Source organism: Coenobita brevimanus, chromosome 60, assembly GCF_032717465.1.
Source record: "Coenobita brevimanus isolate Jiangsu-jjx chromosome 60, ASM3271746v2, whole genome shotgun sequence".
In the NCBI taxonomy this organism is placed as follows: Eukaryota; Metazoa; Arthropoda; class Malacostraca; order Decapoda; family Coenobitidae; genus Coenobita; species Coenobita brevimanus.
In genome coordinates this window covers 1,897,019-1,917,349 of record NC_137013.1, presented here as the reverse complement: position 1 = coordinate 1,917,349, position 20,331 = coordinate 1,897,019, and the positions used below count along the sequence as shown (strand labels likewise).

The 20,331-nt window shown below is 41.9% G+C and overlaps 1 protein-coding gene across 1 annotated transcript in view; it reads left to right on the top strand.

Annotated features, from left to right (window-relative positions):
* Positions 1-20,331, top strand: part of LOC145403091 (putative E3 ubiquitin-protein ligase HERC1) — a 597,230-nt gene that overhangs the window by 446,081 nt on the left and 130,818 nt on the right. Inside the window, 2 exon segments of the mRNA XM_080274923.1 lie at positions 848-1,017; positions 19,233-19,464. Of these exon segments, the coding sequence (XP_080131049.1) occupies positions 848-1,017; positions 19,233-19,464 (402 nt within the window).

Below are 20,331 nucleotides of genomic sequence, written 5' to 3'. Positions count from 1 at the left end.
AGCTTCCGTTTCACATCGCAAGTTGGGGAAACGTGGCACCATCGTACACAGGTGCGGGCCACACCACAGCCGCAAACTTAGGCGAGTCCTACTATAGAAACTTCTGCTAGGTTGGTATTGGGGACTTTCAAGGTCAGGCTTAGTGGCAATTTTAGGTGATTAAAATTATGGGGAGTCTTGGGGGTAAAACCTCTCCGTTGCTCAGGTTGGGTAGGATGCACTGACACGTCCAGTCGACAAGATTCTATGTAAACATGCCGTAGCGGGCATCTAAGGCAGACATACTGAAAATAACAGATCTATATATATTTTTTAAAGGAAGAATGTGGGGTTCCCAGAACCTAACCCTATATTTTACATTTATATACGTGTCACAATTTATCACAAACTTGATTCTGCATCAAGTTTTACATAACCCATCTCACGTTGTATAGTGACTCTACCACATTGCTGAGATAATGAGTATACAAAACATACAATTATATATTCAGATTTAATATAGTAACAAGTGCTTCCCTTGCTATGAAAGTTTGTAAAGAGATGATAACCAGGAAAAATTGAAGTTGATTAGTTACATGTAAAGGATGGAAGATGACAACTAGGTGTGGAGGATGAGAGGTTTCAGTGATGAGGGGAGAGTTGCAAGAGGAAGATCAGAAAATACTTGGGACAAGGTTATAGAGTTTGGCCTCAGGGACAAGGAACTGAAAGTGGAGAGGGTACTAGTTACCGAGCTGTGTGGAGAAATGCCATTAACTGACCAAAGCCAACACATCAGGCATGTTAAAGCCTTTATAAATGAACAAGCAAATGAATTTTTATATTGTTTTGTTTCCCCATTTCCCAGGCCGTGTACCATTGGATGGGTCGGGACGTGGTGGTAATGGCAATGGCTGTAGTGGTGTGACACAGGCCACAGATGTCAGCACCAGCCTAGCCCATCTGAGTGATGCCATCGGAGCTCTGGCACAGAATGACAGTGATGCAGCAAAACTTCTGCTTCATCTTTGCACTCAGGTCAGTTCTACTTTCTACAGGAGATGAGTTAAAAACCACTTTTTGCATAGCTACAATGCCATATTTCAGTTTTAGTGAACAAGTTTTGATGGCACCAAAGGAAGTGGCCTTAAGCCACGTGCAACACAACATAGGCATTAGAAACTTAAACCAAGTTATCATCCCAGAATCAGCTGAGAAGTCAGGGCTTTGCTTCTTGTCTTTAATTATGGTGCTGTATAATGCCGTATGAGGCATAATGTATTTTCCCTAGGGTTGTCAGTATCATGTCTACCCTTTGAAATGAGTGTCTTATGACATGTTCCCATAGCTTACAGGGGTGATGGGAACCCATGTTAGCCATTACCTTTCATGGCAGTAAGCTGTTGCTTGTGTGACCTCACTCATTGCTACATGAAAAAGAAGAGACCAGCTTTACCTCAGTTAGGGGGATTGTTAGGGTGGATATCTTGCTTGCTTCTTAACCCTTACACTGCGGGCTTGTTTTGCTTTGACTTGCGGCTCCCGCGGGCATATTCGCGCTCAGACAGACTCTCTAAAAATATTAGCCGAAAGTCAGTTATTAGTCCTAGAATATTAAAATCACATATACTTATGGCACATACCTTCAGCTTTCTCCTTGGGTGTTTGTTGAGCCTTCGTCGAGTACTGTAGGACTTGTGGAGACCTCTGAAGTTGGGTAACGAAGTCTCCACTTTACAGTTCCCGACAACTCGTAATATGATTACCACAGCCTGATATTATCACTAGAAACACTAATCTATGATTCTCAAATAGTTTGGAATCCATACTCCCCAAAAAAAAAACTGTGAAAGCAATGGAAATTACGAGGGCGTATGACCATCCCACTTCCGATCGTTCGCCGCTAGTGTTGTCTGTTATTCATAAAAACACTCACAGTTTATATTTCTGTTACTATATAACACTTATATATATCTACAGTCTTTATCCATAAGTTTCCTTCAGTAATAGTAGTTTATTGTCCCTGTAGGGATTCAATTTCTTTCAGTAAAATACGTAGCATTCACTTTCTCGTCCTGTATACAGTACTAGCATTGAGAGTGAATGTCACTTTCACCTTTACTCTCATAACTTACAGTATTCATACATGCTAGAGTGAAACTTTCACTTTCATTACTCCTAGTATATCTACTCGTATTCATATAATACCATTCATTTCCATTTCTATTTACGTTCTCTACTTTATTTACATTATTTACATTTCTATTTTATTTACACTGTGTTATGCACTGTCACTTGAAATAACTTATAAAACTATTTTCCACTGTTCACTTATATTTACATTCATTGCTTTCTTGCTGTTTACGCATTATTTACACTTTATTTACAATTCCACTTGCACCGTTTTACTCAATAAAAAGATCATAGTCATTCTCTATCAATTGTCAACCCTTTACCTCTTTCCACACGAGGTTTAGTAGGGGGTAAAGGTCACAGGGCCCTTTGCATGGGGCTATAAAGCAACGGAAGTTAGCAGGAGCAAATCAGACATACTCCCACTTTCAAAGACGACTGTGAACTGATAGTGGTGGCCTCCTGCCGCCTGGCTAGGGTAGGTGCAATACTACCAACTTCAGCCCTATGAGACATGCTAATATACAGCAATGAAATGATTGGCAGGAAACCAAGACAATACGTAATAAATTAGGTAGTTCCAGGTGAATGTAAATATCACTTAGGCTTCTCCCTTCCCTCCTTATATTTTTTTTTTTTTTTTTTTTTTTTTTAATAACAGAACGGAGGAAGGAAAAACAAATGGAGAAAAAAAAATAATCCATACACCAGATTACTGGTGTCCTCTGTTCATAAAATATCTGTAACAGTTAGACTTGAAGAGTTGTAGGTTGAAATTTGGAGGAAAACAACTCTGGGGAAGCGAGTTCCAGAGAGATGCAGTTCGGGGAATGAAAGAATTCTGATAGGCAGAAGTTCTGCAATATGGTTGAGTGACATTCCAGTCATGAGCGCTACCAGATGCCCGAGTAGCACGAGGGAAGGCATGGAGAGGTGGCACCATGGACGCAACTTCGTCTGAGCATTTGCCAAAAAAAATCTGTAAAATAATGCAAGGGAGGCAACATTCCTTCTTACTTGCAGGGGAGGTAGTTTATATGTAATGGCAGGGTTGTTAATGATTCTAACAGCTTTATTCTGAATTTTGTCTAGTTGCCTTAATGCAACCTCTCCACAACCATTCCACAAGGGTGAGCAATATTCAAGCTGAGAGCGCACATGACTCTTATAAATTATAGCTAACTGCTCATCGGCGAAGAAGTTACGGACTCTGTACAATAATCCAAGTTTCTTTGAGGCGGTTTTAGCAAGTGATCTGACATGAGAGGTCCAGCTGAGGGCACTGTTAAGTGAGACACCAAGAATTTCAATACTTTTGGAGATGGGAATATTAATAGCACTGAAGGTAATGTACGAGTCTGGCAATATCTGTCTATTGGTAAACTGTATATATTTAGTTTTACTAGCATTAAAAGAGACAAGGTTGTTTTGTCCCCATTCACTGATTGTAAATAGATCTTCATTTATGGAGATGGCTGTATTGAGTTGAGAGGTAGAGATATTAGACTTTGTAAATGGATGTCTGAGTGTGAATGAACTATGTAGTGTTGAGTCATCTGCATATGAGTGAATGGGATTGTGAGTGACAGATAAGAGATCATTAATATGAACCAGAAATAGGGTTGGCGCCAGAACTGATCCCTGCAGCACGCCGGCGTTAATTGAGTGGAAATTCGAATATACATCATCTACTTTTACTCTTATTTTCCTGTCACTAAGATAAGAAGAAATCAAAGGAACAAAAGACGTTAGTCCATAGCAAGGGAGTTTGGACAGCAGGGAACGGTGCCATACTCTGTCGAAAGCTTTAGAGATATCAAGAGCTACTGCATGAGTTTCTCCAAAAAGATCTATTGATTGATGGATGGTATGAGTTAAGAGATTGAGTATGTCAATGGTGGATCTTTCATGGCGAAAACCGTATTGTCTATCATTAATTAAGTTGTTGGATTCAAGATGTTTAACAGTATGCTTATTAATTAAAGTTTCAAATACCTTACCAAGAGAAGATGTGATAGCTATTGGTCTGTAATTGGAGGGGTCAGAGGAACTTCCTTTCTTCGGAACTGGGTGGATATTGGCTTCTTTCCATGAATTTGGGAATAAAGAAGTACGTATGCATAGTCTGAATAATTTAGCTAGGACAGAGGCAAGTTCAGGGGAACACTTTTCAAAACAATTGGCGGAATTCCATCTGGACCTGGAGCTTTGTTGGTAGGTAAATTGTCTAGAATGGATTTTACAAATCTTGTCTGTATTTTAAGTGGGGCAATTTCGGGAGAATCAAGTTCCAGTACTGAGACATTCTGGCTGGTATCATCTATGGTAGAGTTTCTTGCAAAGGTACTAGCAAAGATATCTGCTTTCCCACGTGGGTCATTTGTAATATTGCCATCTGAAGATTTTAGTGGGGGAATGGAAGATGACTTGTTAAAGTTATTATTGAAAGAATTAAGAGTTGACCAGAATATTCTATTGTCATTAGGGTTGTTAAGTAGTTTTGATGCTTGCTTTTGAAGAAAGTTTGATTTGGATAGATTTAATACAGCTTTTGCATGATTTCTAGCAATTTTAAATTGGGAGAGTGATTCAGGTGTTTTTGATTTTAAGTAAGAGTTATATGCTAATGACTTTTGGGCTGTTGCTCTGGCACAATTGCCATCAAACCATTTTGGAGAGTTTGATCTTTTAGTGAATTGTTGACTTGGTATGAATAAATCCATACCAGCTAGTATTAAGTCACAAATGTGGGACTGGGTAGAATTGGGATCACTAGAGAAGAAAGACTGCCATGGAACATCAGCAAGATAATTTCTAAATCCATCCCAGTCTGCCCTGTCAAAGTGCCATCGGGTCACCCTGACAGGTTCGGAATGGGGAGGTGTAGGAGGGTTAACTAATGAGGCTTTGATGAGATTGTGGTCAGAGGATCCAAGTGGTGACAGTACCTCTATCCTGTATTGATCTGGATTATTTGTCAAGAATAAATCCAAGAGATGGGCATTATGGTCAGGGTTATCAGGTATTCTGGTTGGTTGCTTTACCAACTGGGTGAGATTAAACGATTCCGCAAATAGCTCGCATTCTAGACCAGCGTCGTCAGTCCGGGCAGAATGCAATAGCCATTCAACATTGTGTATGTTAAAATCACCCAAAATGGTAATTTCATTGCCAAGGGCAAGGTCAAGGTTACTCAACTGAGTGGATATGGAATCAAATACACTGGGTTCCGAAGAAGCATTGGGGGAACGATAAACTACACAGATATATTTGGTAATGTTTTGGCAATTTAATTTATATAATGTATATTTGTTACGAAAATAGATTATACGGCATATTTCAAGGGGAAATAAACAGCGAAAATTAGCGAATGAGTGCACGTGAGGTGTTGTCAGGTGATAATTAGCCAATTCCAGGTGTATGGCTCTATCACTTACCTTATTTCTTTTTTGTATATATTATTTGGTATAAGAATAGGGCATAGGGCTTATTTCAATGGGTGAAATCAGTGGAAAATTCCAGGGAAGATTTACTTAGTGTAGAATACAGTGTGGTGGCCTGCAATAATTAGGTAGTTCCAGGTGAATGTAAACATCACTTAGGCTTCTCCCTTCCTTTCTTATATATATTTTTATTACGAAAATAGATTATACGGCATATTTCAAGGGGAAATAAACAGCGAAAATTAGCGAACGAGTGCACGTGAGTTGTTGTCAGGTGATAATTAGCCAATTCTAGGTGTATGGCACTCTCACTTACCTTATTTCTTTCTTGTATACTGTATATTATTTGGTATAAGAATAGGGCATAGGGCTTATTTCAGTGGATGAAATCAGTGAAAAATTCCAGGGAAGTTTTACTTAGCGTAGCACGGCCAGGCAGGCTAGAGGATAGGGTAATGGAGGGGAGGTAGGGAGGGGAGTCAAGAACGAGGAGAAATGGCTAAATTGTGAACAATGGATGGGAGAACAGATGAGATTAGGAGTGCTGACTAGTGTTGGACATTGGCAGTACTGGTAGATGATACAAGCCACCACTTGAAAGCCCGGGCAAATTCAAAATAACACAGAATCACAAAAGTGTCGCCCCGCGGTATGATCTCTTGCTCCCAAGCGTCACGAAAGTGACGCCCTGAGGTTAAGGGGTTAAAAGTGAAAAAAGCACAACAAAACTGCCCAGCACCACTCCACAGCAAGAGGGAGGGAGTAGACAGTAGCACCAGTCAAGCAAGGCAGTACTCCCAAGATGAATGGAAAGCTGATGACAGGGAGAGCTGGAGCTACCACTTCATCAGCCCTCAGGACTAGTTCCTGACCATCCCCCTTTGCTGAACTTTTTCAGTGCTTCAGTAACACCGAGAGTGGGCCAGCATACTCTCCAATACAAGTTTCTCTGTCAACATCAAACTACATGCAAATTACACACTTCACTTCCTGTCCAAAATTCAACCAATATGGCGTCGTTTAACCAAGCCTCGGAGTCCCCAAGGAGGGGGGGGACCATAAATTCCCCGACGATCCAGTCCTTTCCCTGTGACGAGGCAGCAAGATGCCTAGAACCACTGTCTGACTCACTTCTTCATTTCTGCAACGTTCATGGCCTTTCCCCTAACTTTCTGTCTGTTGAGCACCACCTCTCCTCCTTTAAACCTCACCTTCGCTTCCTAACTAAGACTCAGGTGTCTGAGGCAACTGATAGCAAACCCTTCTCTGTATCCTGCTACTTTCTCTATACTCATTTCAAAGCCAAAGGTGGCTGTTGTGTACTGTATATGTAGACAGTGATGTATCTTGCTGTCTTGTTCCTGAACTTGATGCTTCTGAATTCTCGACTCTCTGGCTTTGGCGTTCCTGTCGTTATCTGACTAAATATATCTGTGCTATTTACTTATCCTCTAATTCTGCTGACTATGAACAGTTCATCGACTATCTTACTTCTACGCAGGAACACATCCTATCCATTTCTCCTTTCTCTGAAATCTCCATTCTATAGTAGCCGCGGCGAGAAATGAACGCTGTGGTGGGGCAGGCGGGATGACCTGGGATTCCCCCACTGTTGCCATATCCACATGTCACCGACCATAGAGGTAGGATGTCACCGACCATCGGCCACCGCTGCAGCCCCGCTCCATGATCCTTACCCTGTGTCTCTGGCTTTCTCTTTCTCTCTCGGTTTCTATATAAACTGGTGTATTTCCGAAACTAATTATGAAATTATTATGACTTTTGTTCCACACCACCACTGAGGTAAAAATCAAGGAGAGTTTTCTGTATAAAGGTTTCCCCCCCCTTCCTAAATGTGGCATATGAGCGGGGGAGTGCGGCCTTGCCGATACCTCCGCCTGACCTATAATTATACACTCGCCAGAACTGACCTGCCCTCAGACAAGGGGGGGGAAACCTTTATACAGAAAACTCTCCTTGATTTTTACCTCAGTGGTGGTGTGGAACAAAAGTCATAATAATTTCATAATTAGTTTCGGAAATACACCAGTTTATATAGAAACCGAGAGAGAAAGAGAAAGCCAGAGACACAGGGTAAGGATCATGGAGCGGGGCTGCAGCGGTGGCTGATGGTCGATGACATCCTACCTCTATGGTCGGTGACATGTGGATGTGGCAACAGTGGGGGAATCCCAGGTCATCCCGCCTGCCCCACCACAGCGTTCATTTCTCGCTGCGGCTACTATAGGAGATTTCAATGTTCACCACCACCTTTGACTCTCCTCTCCTTTCACTGATACACCTGGTGAACAAGCCTACATCTTTTCTATCCTTAACCCCTTACCCGCGGGCCGTCACTACCATGACTCTCGTTACACAAGTACCATACAGCGGGGCGTTACTTCTGTGATCCAGGGATTTTTTAAATCACCTAGGCTTTCAGGTGCAGTCTTGTATGATCTATCAGTACTGCCAGTGTGTAGCTATAGGCAGCACTGCTAATACCGCTAGTACTTGCATCCAGTGTTACCAGTTTAGCCTTTTTTCTGTGTTTGCCTTGCCTCCCCACCTCCCCTCGCTTACCCCCTCCCCCGCCTAGCTAGAGGCTGGCTGCGCAACGCAACTCCTGGCCGGGTTTTTCCATTCGTTTTTTCCATTGAAATGTGCCCTATGCCCAATTCTCATACTAAAATATACACAGTCTTTCCTCATACTTCGACGATTCATGCTTCAACACGACGAAAAGTTACCGTTTTCCTCAAAGTTGGATGAAAATTTCACACTTTGACGTTACTCCCTGGCCGAGAGAACGCCATCCATGCGTACCGATGCTCACTTGTTGGCAAATTACGACGAGGAGCAGCTGCGATGGAAATGACAGAGGAAGAGATGAATAGTGAGGAAGAGACTGAAAGCCCAGAGCAGCCAAGGGAGGGCAAGATGAGCATGCAGAAATTAACCCACTGCCTGTCCACCATAACAGAACTGGTAACCACCATTGAGGCATACACCAGGACCGTGCCAGAAGTACCCGAAATCCTGTCCAGCTTAAATGCTACAAAGTCTAAACTGTTGGAAGTGTGCAGTAACAGCATTAGGGAGCTGAAACAAACAAAAATAGCAAGATATTTCCAGGAAAGACCAAATGTAGCAGATATTATTAGACACTTGGATGTATCTGGTACTGGGGATGAGGAGGAAGGAGAAATGGACAGAGAAGAGGCAGATGAACCTAGCTGTCCCTCTGGAACACTTTTAATTTTTCACATAAACAATTAACTTCGTACTTTGACGTTTCACCCTTCGCGTGGTTTTGGCGGAACATACCTCCGTCAAAGTATGAGGAAAGACTATAAAAAAAGGGAAAAGACTAAATGATACTGCCATTGGCCATGAATTAGCTAATTTATTACCTGGCAACACCCCACGTGCACTTGGTTGCTAATTTTCCCTGTTCATTACCCATTGAAATGTCCCATATGACCTGTTCTCATACTAAAAAATATATATAAAAAAAAAGGTAAAAGGCTAAGTGATACTTCCATTGACCTGGAAGTAGCTAATTTATCATGAATTGTCTAGATTTCTTGCTATCCCCGCGGGAGGAGCATGACGCGGTCCAGCCATCCCCGCGGGTAAGGGGTTAATGCCTTAGAGCAGCTTGTATAGCACCCTACATGTATCCAAGACTGCCTTGGAGAGAGTTCCAACATACTTGATCTTTTCCATACAACTATTCATTCTGCTTATGCTATACATCTTTCCCCTCCACTGGGCTCCTCCGATCACAACCTTATCACCTTAACCCGACCTACTGCTCCAGTACAGCCTGTGGACCGTTCAAAGAAACGTCGGTTGTGGCACTTTGGAGCTGCTGATTGGGAGGCCATCAGGCAGTACTTCTTTGATATTCCCTGGAATGATTAGTGCTTCCATGGCTGAGAGCCATCTGAGTTTGCCATGTGCATTACAGAGGTTATTCTCTCGGGCATGGAAGCACACATTCCTTTCTCATATCCATTGACTAATGCCAAAAAACCTTGGTTTAATCACAGTTGTTCTAATGCTGTCCACAACAAGGCCTACGAAAGGTACTTGAGACAACCCGCCCCTGAAGCTCATCCCTTTTATGCTTCTGTCCAGAATCATGCTATGTCTGTTCTTTGCTCTACGAAAAATAATTTCATTCATGCTAAATGAGTGTGTGGACGATGGATGCAAGTGCACATAGAGGTTGGGGGAGTGGACTTGCTGATCACCACTTGGTGGTGGTGAGAATCAAGGTCTAAGTGAAATGGAGAAATAGAAGAAGGGAAGGACAGGAGGAAGTAGTTCATACAAGGAGGGTGGAAAGGTTACAAGAGGATGGAAAAAAGGCAGAATATAAGAGGGAAGTGGAGGAGTGATTGACTAAATATGGATTGGAGCAGATGGGGGACATGGAAGGTGTATGCAAGATATTCTTTTTTTTTTTTTTTTTTTTTTTTTTTTCCGACTCTGGGCATAGGTTTCACAGCCTGCTATCAAGGCCCAGCAGTCCTCCTACATACCATACACCTCTCCATGTCACCACTTCAGCGCTAACACCCACCGTCCATATTGAATACATTCTTGGGCTGTCTCATACAGGACGTGAGGTGGTGTGTTGGGTGAAAAGAAGACAAAGGGGGGTGCAGGAAACAGCATGGTGGAATGAAGAAGTGAGACAGGCTGTGGCACAAAAGAAGAAACCATGTACTGTAGTGAGTGGATGAGAAACAGGCATGGAAGAAGTTGAGAGATGGAAGAAAGAGTTATGTGTAGAGAAGAAGAGAGAGGTGAAAAGATTAGTAAGAGAGAGTAAGAAGAGAGTGGATGAGGAATTTGGAAGGAATTTGAGTGTAAAGTGGAGGGAATGTAAGAAAATGTTCTGAAAAGCAGACAGGGTGTGAAAGAAGTTAGTTGGGGAGTGAAAGATGAAAATGGTATATTATTAGTGGAGAAGGGAAAAAAAGTGAGCAGATGGAGAGAACATTTAAGGAATTGTTGAACGTAGAGAATTAAAGTAATGCGAGTATAAGTGGCTGGGAGAAGGAAGGATGTGAGAAGAGAGGAAGAAATCAGTAGGATGGAAGTTGTGGAAGCAATGAAGAAAGTCAAACTGGGGAAAGCCCCAGGAATTTATGGAGTGTGTGGTGCAATGCTGAAGCATGGGGGAGAGATAGTAGTAGAATGGATGTGGAAGATGTGCAGGTTGGCCTGGGAGGAAGGTAGAGTCCTGGAGGATTGGAGGTCAGGTATAATTATTCCCTTGTACAAAGGGAAAGGGGAAAAAGAAGTGTGTGGTAATCATAGTGGCATTTGTCTTCTTAGTGTAGTAGGAAAAGTATATGTTAGGATACTTATTGACAGAGTCAGGTGAATAAAAGAGGAATTAGTTGGAGAAGAACAGGGAGGTTATAGGAAGGGAAGAGGTTGTGTAGATCAGATATTCCTTCTTAGATCTTTAGTGGAAAAGTTTCTAGAGAAGGGAAAGAAGTTGTATGCAGCCTTCATGGATTTCGAGAAAACATATGACAGGGTGGATAGACAAGGCTTGTGGAAAGTATTAAGAATATATGGAGTAGATGGGAAGTTGTTGAATGCTGTGAAGAGTATGTACGAAGGTGCTAAAGCTGCAGTGCGTGTGGATGGTGAACTAAGTGAATTTTTCTCTTTGAAGGTTGGGTTGAAACAGGGAAGTGTCATGTCTTCATGGTTGTTCAATCTGTATATGGATGGGGTTATAAAAGAGATACAAGGTAGGGCAGTGGATATTTGAGCGGCCCTAATGAGAGAGGGCAGTGTTTGGAAGCTCCCTGTATTGTTGTTTGCAGATGATGCTGTGTTGTTAAGACGAAGGGGAGCTTCTTGGCTTGGTGGATGAATTTGGGAGAGTGTGTAATTAACAGAATCCAAAGGTGAATGCAGGGAAGAGTAAAGTTATGGTCTTCAAGAGAAATGAAGTCCATGCATGTACAGTGAGGTTGGATGAGGAGGAAATGGAAAATGTGAGTATGTTTAAGTACTTGGGTAGTATGATGAATATGGATGGAAGTTTCGAGGGTGAAATGCTTGAAAGGGTACAACAAGGAAGGAAGGTTGCTGGTTCTTTGAAAGCAATGATAAGAAACAGGGATGTGAGCATGGAAGTGAAAAAGATGCTGCATGATAGCATTGTAATACCAACTCTAACGTATGAAAGTGAAGCTTGGACCTTGTTGGAGGGACAGAAGTCAAGAGTGAGAGCAGTGGAAATGAGTTATTTGAGAGGAGCATGTGGAGTTACGTGAAGAGACAGACTGATGAATGAGGAAGTGAAGGAGCGCTGTGGTCTGGATGTGGATGTGATGGAAAACGTTAGGAGAAACACACTGAGGTGGTTTGGCCATGTGGAGAGTATAGAGAGCGAGAGGCTGACGAGGAGAGTGTATGTGAATGACGTGGAGGGGGGGGGGTAGAAGGAGGGAGAGGCCAAGGATGAGATGGAGGGATGGAGTGGAAAGGTATATGAGTGAGGGGGATATGAGCTGGGAGCAGGACAGTGAAATGGTGGGGGACCGGGTGACACGGAGGCGATTTGTTTGTGGCCACCCTGTACAGGATTAAGGCATCTGGCAGTAGATGATGAACAAAAGGTTAGACATGTTTTCAGATTAATGATTGTGAAATGGTCATGAATTTGTTTGAATGATGCCATCCAGTCGGCTGATTGAACCAAGATGGTTGCCCAGTGTTTATGTTTGCTGTGGCCGTCAACCTTTCATTCCATTTTGTGCATGAAAGGTGACTGAAACACTAATGCTATTGCCAAATAACAATGCAAGTGTGTAACAAATACAGGTATATCTAGATATACGATACCTCTAGATGCGATACCCTAGCTTGACGATTGGGGTAGAAATACTGTACCACGATACCTGGCCAAACCTCGGTTTAATGATGGTTTTTTATTTTATTTTTTTTACCAATTCTGATGATGTTAGACTAAGATTGTGTGTTTAGGTTGATTTATAAACTGTTTTTAGACTTAGATTAATGTGTTTTAGCCATCCATAGGTGGGGTGAACATTGTCATTTTTGGGGTACAGTTTAGTTTACTAAACGTGAATTTTTTCACACATATTTGACAGTCTTCATATTTTATTTGTTGGTTTTAGTGAGTTATATACAGGTGTTAGGCTTAGGGTAGCTTGTTTTACAAATGTTAGGCCATTTAGATTGGCTTTAAACTTGTTTTTTGGCTCATTTGGGTGGATTTAGGACCTGGTTGGTGGAGAAACCCAAGGCTCAAAAACATATCTCTTTACTTTACATGATAAATCTACCCTGAGGTACTATACCTCACCTAACAGTGGGTTTTTACTTAACCAATTGCATTGTTAAACCAGGGTATACCTGTGCAGTAATGCAGTGTGTAATTTTCATTGAAGTGATAACTTTTTTTTTTTTTTTTTTTACTGAAATACAAAACCTGCATTGCCACCTAGACTATGGACAAGAAGCAATGAACCTTTTCCTTGGCTCCTTTTCTGAGATATTTCCTCCCATCGCCATTTCTATTGTCTGTGTGGTGTCCAAAGTGGCTTCAGATGTTTTTCTGAAGGCTGCCTCGAAATTCATTTACTCCAATTAAAAAAGAAAAAAAGTGAGTGTGTTGGCCTTGCAGAAACCTTATTTATTTTTATTACTTTACTTTTATTATTTTACTTATAGTTTCGATACTTTTTTTTTTTTTTTTTTTTTTTTTTTTTTAGGCGAAGATGCATTTGACAGCTGGTGATGATTGGCTGATTGCAACATGTCCGAATAACTATTACTAACCCAAATTTCCCCCTTAGATAAATAGTCAATTAATAATGCAATGTTGGGTCTGGTTAGTACTTGGATGGGTGACCGCCTGGGAACACCAGATGCTGTTGGCATCCCTACTTGTCAAGTGGGGTTGGTGGAGGATTAGTGCCCCTCCCTGTAAAACAATTAACTCTAAGCCCTTGACCACCCCGTGTGGGATACATGGCGTCTGGCAATGAATGAATGAACATACTAAATGTTTTTTATTTTTCATAATTATAATTATTAATGAACCCATGTTATATTAACCATGTTATATGATAATTTGTTATGCAATAGGATTTCACTTGATGTAACTTTACCAAATACAGTGGAGTCTCTTTTATCCGAAATTCTTTTAACCGTACTATGCCATAAACTGTAAGTTTTATTAAAATATTCTCATTTCGATTAACCACAAAAATCTGAAATCTCTCCAAAAATTCAAACGATGGGCTTGTTTTGCGCCACTAGCGTTACTTTAGAGTTGCTCCACTAGTCACTAGAGCGAGCGTTGGTTGCTTCAGCTCCCTCAATCTGTTCCCGCCATTCGTTGACTGTGTATGTGCCCTGCTCAGTCTCATGTAGTTGCAGAGCGTATCTTGTGAAACTTATCATGATGGCTCCTCCTGAAGCTAACCCAGTTGGTGGAAATAAGAGGAAAAGAGTTGTACTTACTCTGAAACACGTGTAGTAGGTGGTATGCGGGATAAGATAGTGGTTTTGGGAGGGGACTTAAATGGTCATGTAGGCAAAGCAGCTCAAGGTTATGAAGGAGTACATGGGGGATATGTGTACTGTATCATATAAGGCATGCGGGAGGGGAAAGGATACTAAAGTTCGGGGAGGCAACGGACGTGATTGTATGCAACACATATTTTAGGAAAAGAGAGAGTAGGTTAATTACGTACGAGTCTGGGGGAAATAGCAGTCAGATAGATTATTTTCTGGTTAGGAGGCCTAATAGGAGGTAAGTGAGGGATGTTAAAGTTATAGGAAGTGAGGAGTGTGTGCAGCAGCACAAACTATTGATTTGTGCTATGGTGCTTAACCCCCTAACCACGGGGCATCACTTTCGTGACGCTTGGGAGCAAGGAACCATACCGCGGGGCGACACTTTTGTGATTCTGTGTTATTTTGAATTCGCCCGGGCTTTGAAGTGGTGGCTTGTATCATCTATCAGTACTGCCAATGTCCAACACTAGTCAGCACTCCTAATCTCATCTGTACTCCCATCCATTGTTGACAATTTAGCCATTTCTCCTCGTTCTTGACTCCCCTCCCTACCTCCCCTCCATTACTCTATCCTCTCGCCTGCCCGGCCGTGCTACGCTAAGTAAAACTTCCCTGGAATTTTTCACTGATTTCATCCATTGAAATAAGCCCTATGCCCTATTCTTAAACCAAATAATATGTACAAGAAAGAAAACAAGGTAAGTGAGAGTGCCATACACCTAGAATTGGCTAATTATCACCTGACAACAACTCACGTGCATTCGTTCGCTAAATTTCGCTGTTTATTTCTCCTTGAAATATGCCGTATAATCTATTTTCGTAATAAAAATATATATAAGAAAGGAAGGGAGAAGCCTAAGTGATATTTACATTCACCTGCAACTACCTAATTATTGCAGGCCACCACACTGTATTCTACGCTAAGTAAATCTTCCCTGGAATTTTCCACTGATTTCATCCATTGAAATAAGTCCTATGCCCTATTCTTATACCAAATAATATATACAAAAAAGAAATAAGGTAAGTGATAGTGCCATACACCTGGAATTGGCTAATTATCACCTGACAACACCTCACGTGCACTCATTCGCTAATTTTCGCTGTTTATTTCCCCTTGAAATATGCCGTATAATCTATTTTCGTAATAAATATAACATAAGGAGGGAAGGGAGAAGCCTAAGTGATATTTACATTCACCTGGAACTACCTAATTTATTATGTATTGTCTTGGTTTCCTGCCAATCATTTCATTGCCATATATTAGCATGTCTCATAGGGCTGAAGCTGGTAGTATTGAACCTACCCTAGCCAGGCGGCAGGAGGCCACCACTATCGGTTCACTGTCGTCTTTGAAAGTGGGAGTATGTCTGATTTGCTCCTGCTAACTTCCGTTGCTTTATTGCCCCATGCAAAGGGCCCTGTGACCTTTACCCCCTACTAAACCTCATGTGGAAAGAGGTAGTAAAGGGTTGACAATTGATAGAGAATGACTATGATCTTTTCATTGAGTAAAACAGTGCAAGTGGAATTGTAAATAAAGTGTAAATAATGTGTAAACAGCAAGAAAGCAATGAATGTAAATATAAGTGAACAATGGAAAATAGTTTTATAAGTTACTTCAAGTGACAGTGCATAACACAGTGTAAATGATATAGAAATGCAAATAATGTAAATAAAGTAGAGAATGTAAATAGAAATGTAAATGAGTGGTATTATATGAATACGAGTAGATATACTAGGAATAATGAAAGTGAAAGTTTCACTCTAGCATGTATGAATACTATGAGTTATGAGAGTGAAGGTGAAAGTGACATTCACTCTCAATGCTAGTATACAGGACGAGAAAGTGAATGCTACGTAATTTACTGAAAGAAATTGAATCCCTACAGTGACAATAAACTACTATTACTGAAGGAAACTTATGGATAAAGACTGTAGATATATATAAGTGTTATATAGTAACAGAAATATAAACTGTGAGTGTTTTTATGAATAATAGACAACACTAGCGGCGAACGATCGGAAGTGGGATGGTCATACGCCCTCGTAATTTCCATTGCTTTCACAGTGTTTTTTTTATGAGGAGTATGGATTCCAAACTATTTGAGAATCATAGATTAGTGTTTCTAGTGATAATATCAGGCTGTGGTAATCATATTACGAGTTGTCGGGAAGTGTAAAGTGGAGACTTCGTTACCCAACTTCAGAGGTCTCCACAAGTCCTACGGTACTCGACGAAGACTCAACAAACACCCAAGGAGAGAGCTGAAGGTATGTGCCATAAGTATATGTGATTTTAATATTCTAGGACTAATAACTGATTTTTGGCAAATATTTTTAGAGAGTTTGTCGGAGTGCGAATATGCCCACAGGAGCCGCAAGTCAAAGCAAAACAAGCCCGCGGTGTAAGGGTTAAAGAACGAGTGATGAAAAAGAGGACTTATGTACCTAGGAGGATAATATGGAAGCTGGAAAACCAAGTAGTAAGAGATGCCCCTATAGTGAGATGAGGAGAATGGTGACTGAACAAGGAGCCATAGACAGAGGTATTAATGAACAGTACAGAGCCCTCAAGAACAATCTCTTGAGAGTTACTGATGTAATATGCGGTTGGATAAGAGGCCCACCAAGACATCAAGTAACTTGGTGGTGGGATGAGGGTGTAGAAGCTGCAGATAAGGAGAAAAGAAGGCTTTTCCGAGAATGGAAGAAGGGTGGTAGCTTGAGGAATACTTGGCTGCCAAGCGTAGGGCTAGAAGAGAGGTACACAGGGCGAAGTCTGAGTTACAGAGACTTTTACTTGATAACCTAAATCATGGGGAAAGGAAAAATATGATATTTAAGGTGGCCAATCAGGTGAAGAGGGATAATCGGGATATTATAGGTGAGCAGTGTGATGAAGGAAGGGTAGTGGTGAACAGTGAGGGTATTAAAGATGCATGGAGAGAGCATTATAACCGGTTGTTGAATGAGGAGTTTGACTGGGACAGGGAAGGTTTGGAGCCAGCAGATCCAGTGTTTGGCCCTTGGCCTTTGATTGATGCTGCTACTGTGAGTGAGGCAACAGGCAGGATGCAGGTGGGGAGGGCAGCAGGTGTGTCTGGGCTGACTTCCGAAGTATTGAAGGCCTCGGGAGATATAGGGGTGAGGTTAGTCACTGACCTGATAAATATGATTATATATGAGTGTATTGTCCCAGATGATTGGTTGAAGAGTGTAATTGCAATTGTGTACTGAGGGAAGGGTGATGCCCTGGAAGGAGGAAATTATAGAGGTATAAAGCTTTTAGATCAGATAATGAAGGTACAGTAATGGAGAGAGTTCTGGAAGGTATGAATAGAGAAAGAGTGAATATTGATGAAATGCAGTTTGGGTTTATGCCAGGCAGGGGGACCACTGATGCCATATTCGTTGTTCGACAGCTTCAGGAAAAATATATTGGTAAGAAAAAGGATCTGTATTTTGTTTTTGTTGATTTGGAGAAGGCCTTTGACAGAGTCCCTAGAGAGGTGGTGAAGTGTGCAATGAGAAAGCTTGGCTTGGAGGAGTGGATGGTTAGGGTGGTTATGGCTATGTATGTGGGTGCTCGCACCCAGGTAAGAGTGAATGGAGATTTGAATGATGTTTTCCATGAACGTTGGTGTGCATCAGGGGTCAGTTTTGAGTCCCATGTTGTTTATCATGATACTTGAAGCCCTCTCACATGAATTCAGAAACGGACTCCCGTGGGAGTTGTTGTATGCTGATGATTTGGTGTTGATTGCAGAGAACAAGAGGGAGGCGGAGGAAAGATTTGGGAAGTGGAGAGATGGTATGGGGCACAAGGGCTTAAGGTAAATGCAGGTAAAACAAAAATTGATGATATCTAGGGTTGGTGGTGGTACTGTCAAAGAGGAGGGAGAGTGGCCATGTGCAGTTTGCCACAAGGGCATGGGAAGTAATTCCATCTTGTGCAGTGTTTGTGATAAATGGGTGCACAATAGATGTAGTGGTATCAGAGGTAGACTGTGAGATAATGCTGATTTTATGTGTACAGCGTGTCAGGGAGAGCAGGTGGAGATTGTCAGGCGTGAAAGGATTGAACTTGCTGGTGAATCTCTTGAGTGTGTGGAAGAGTTTTTTTATTTGGGAGACATGTTGTGTGCTGGAGGTGGGGCTGGAGCTAGCTCTGTGGCTAGGGTGAGAAGTGGTTGGAAGGAGTTCATGGACCTGTTGTCTCTCCTGACATTGTGAGGACTCTCCCTACGTGCTATGGGGTCTTTGTATGCAGCATGTGTTTGGAGTGCAATGCTGTATGGTAGTGAGACCTGGGCAGTAAAGGAGGAGGAAATTCGCAGGCTCAGACATACAGAAATGACAATAATTAGGTGGATGTGCAGTGTGTCCCTGCGTGCGAGGTCTGGGGGGGCTAGGTTTATGATGAAAGAGTTGAGAGGTAGGATGGGACTGGAGTGTATTGGTGTTGTGATGAGGAGGGGTAGATTGAGATGGTTTGTGCCTGTGGAGAGGATGGGGAATCATAATTGGGTGCAGAAGATGAGAGGTGTTAATATTGGTGGTGGGGTTATGAGGGGTAGACCGATAAAGACATGGGACGAGGTCATTAAGTGTGACCTCAGGGTTAAGGGACTGAACAGGGAGGCTGCAAGAGATCGTGCAGCACAGAGTGCCGCCGTTATGTGACCAAGGCTGACACATGCAAGCATGTTGGAGCCTTCACAAATGAAAACAAAAACAAAAACGTAACAAGATAGAACGTGGTGTAAACAGAAGTGTGTTGATGAAAGAATACAGTGTTGGCTCAACCATTCCCTATGACATACGTAAACAATACAGTACTGTTCCCTTGCATCCTACATATTATTACAGTATCTTTTATCCAAAAAAATCGATTAAATGAAACCTTTAAATTCCCATGATTTTCAGATAAAAGAGACTCCACTGTAGTGAGGTGTGGTTGTGTTCTGTGTGTGGTTTTTCATTTTGTATCACCTTTATGAAAGCAACATCAGAATTTATTATACAGCATGTGCATCAGTCAGGTCCACAAGTTACATATCTTATAATTGCCCTCATTGTTAACTTTTGCAGCATCTGATGGTGGCAGCAATGGGGATGTCTAGTGGTGATATCGTTGGAGGAAGCGTGGAGGAAGAGATGGCTGAAGCAGGGTTGGGTGGTGGAGGTGGAGAGCGGCGAGGGTCCCAGCCACCTACCACCACTGCCCTGCCTCCCACCACCACTGCCACAAGCTTCCCGGTCACCCAGGCCCTTGTTTCACTCCTGGCAGCAAACTCATCTCTTATACACCTTGCAGGGAAAGGTACGTCAAAGTTTAGTCTGATGCATATCTTGGGATATAGCCAAAGGAAAGTTTAGCATATGGCATATCTTAGGAAGTGGCTGGAGGAAAGGTTAGTTTGAGACATGGCTTTGGAAATTTGGTAAAAGCTTTGAATTATTGATTTTCTGTTAAAGCTTTGTGCTGTGTACAGTGATCCCTTGGTTATTGTGTATAATTGGTACCAAACATGGTGTGTGATAATGGAATTGTGTGATAATGAAAGAACAGAACTTATGAGTTTTATCCTAATTGGCACAAGGAATCCAACTGCAAGCCAAAATTTTCCCATTTATGACTATTTAGACCCACTAGATACTTACATACTGTTATGGTAAGCATCAGAAACACGTAGGCTTGGTTAGGTCAATAGAAGGTGATGAAAAGGGCGCAATAAGGAACAAACGCATCCCATAGAGTGACTTGAGATAGGCTTGAGGTAAGGGGTTCCGAGGCTTGGGGGTGGAGAGTAGTCTCCCCCTCCTGGGATTGACTCCCCAAGCCGGGCCTTGTCTTTGAATCTCTCAGAGTCATCAGAGTTCACAGACACTGGACCATCATTTTTAGCAGAAACCAGCTTAGATGTGATATAAAGAAAAATATGCTGTATCAGCAAGAGTGCAAATTTTAATCTCGCATTGGTAATGAAAACCACTATTACCAAGTACACTATAACCAAGGAATTGGTGTATTTAAAAATCCTCCAGTTCTCTCGGTTCACAATATCATTTTATAGAGGAAAGGTTATGGTATTTGAAACATGCCCGTTACTTAAAATCAGAACTGCCTGTACTCTATTTTACCCACTGGCACATTCCTTTAGTTAATAAATTTCGTAGGCACCATGCA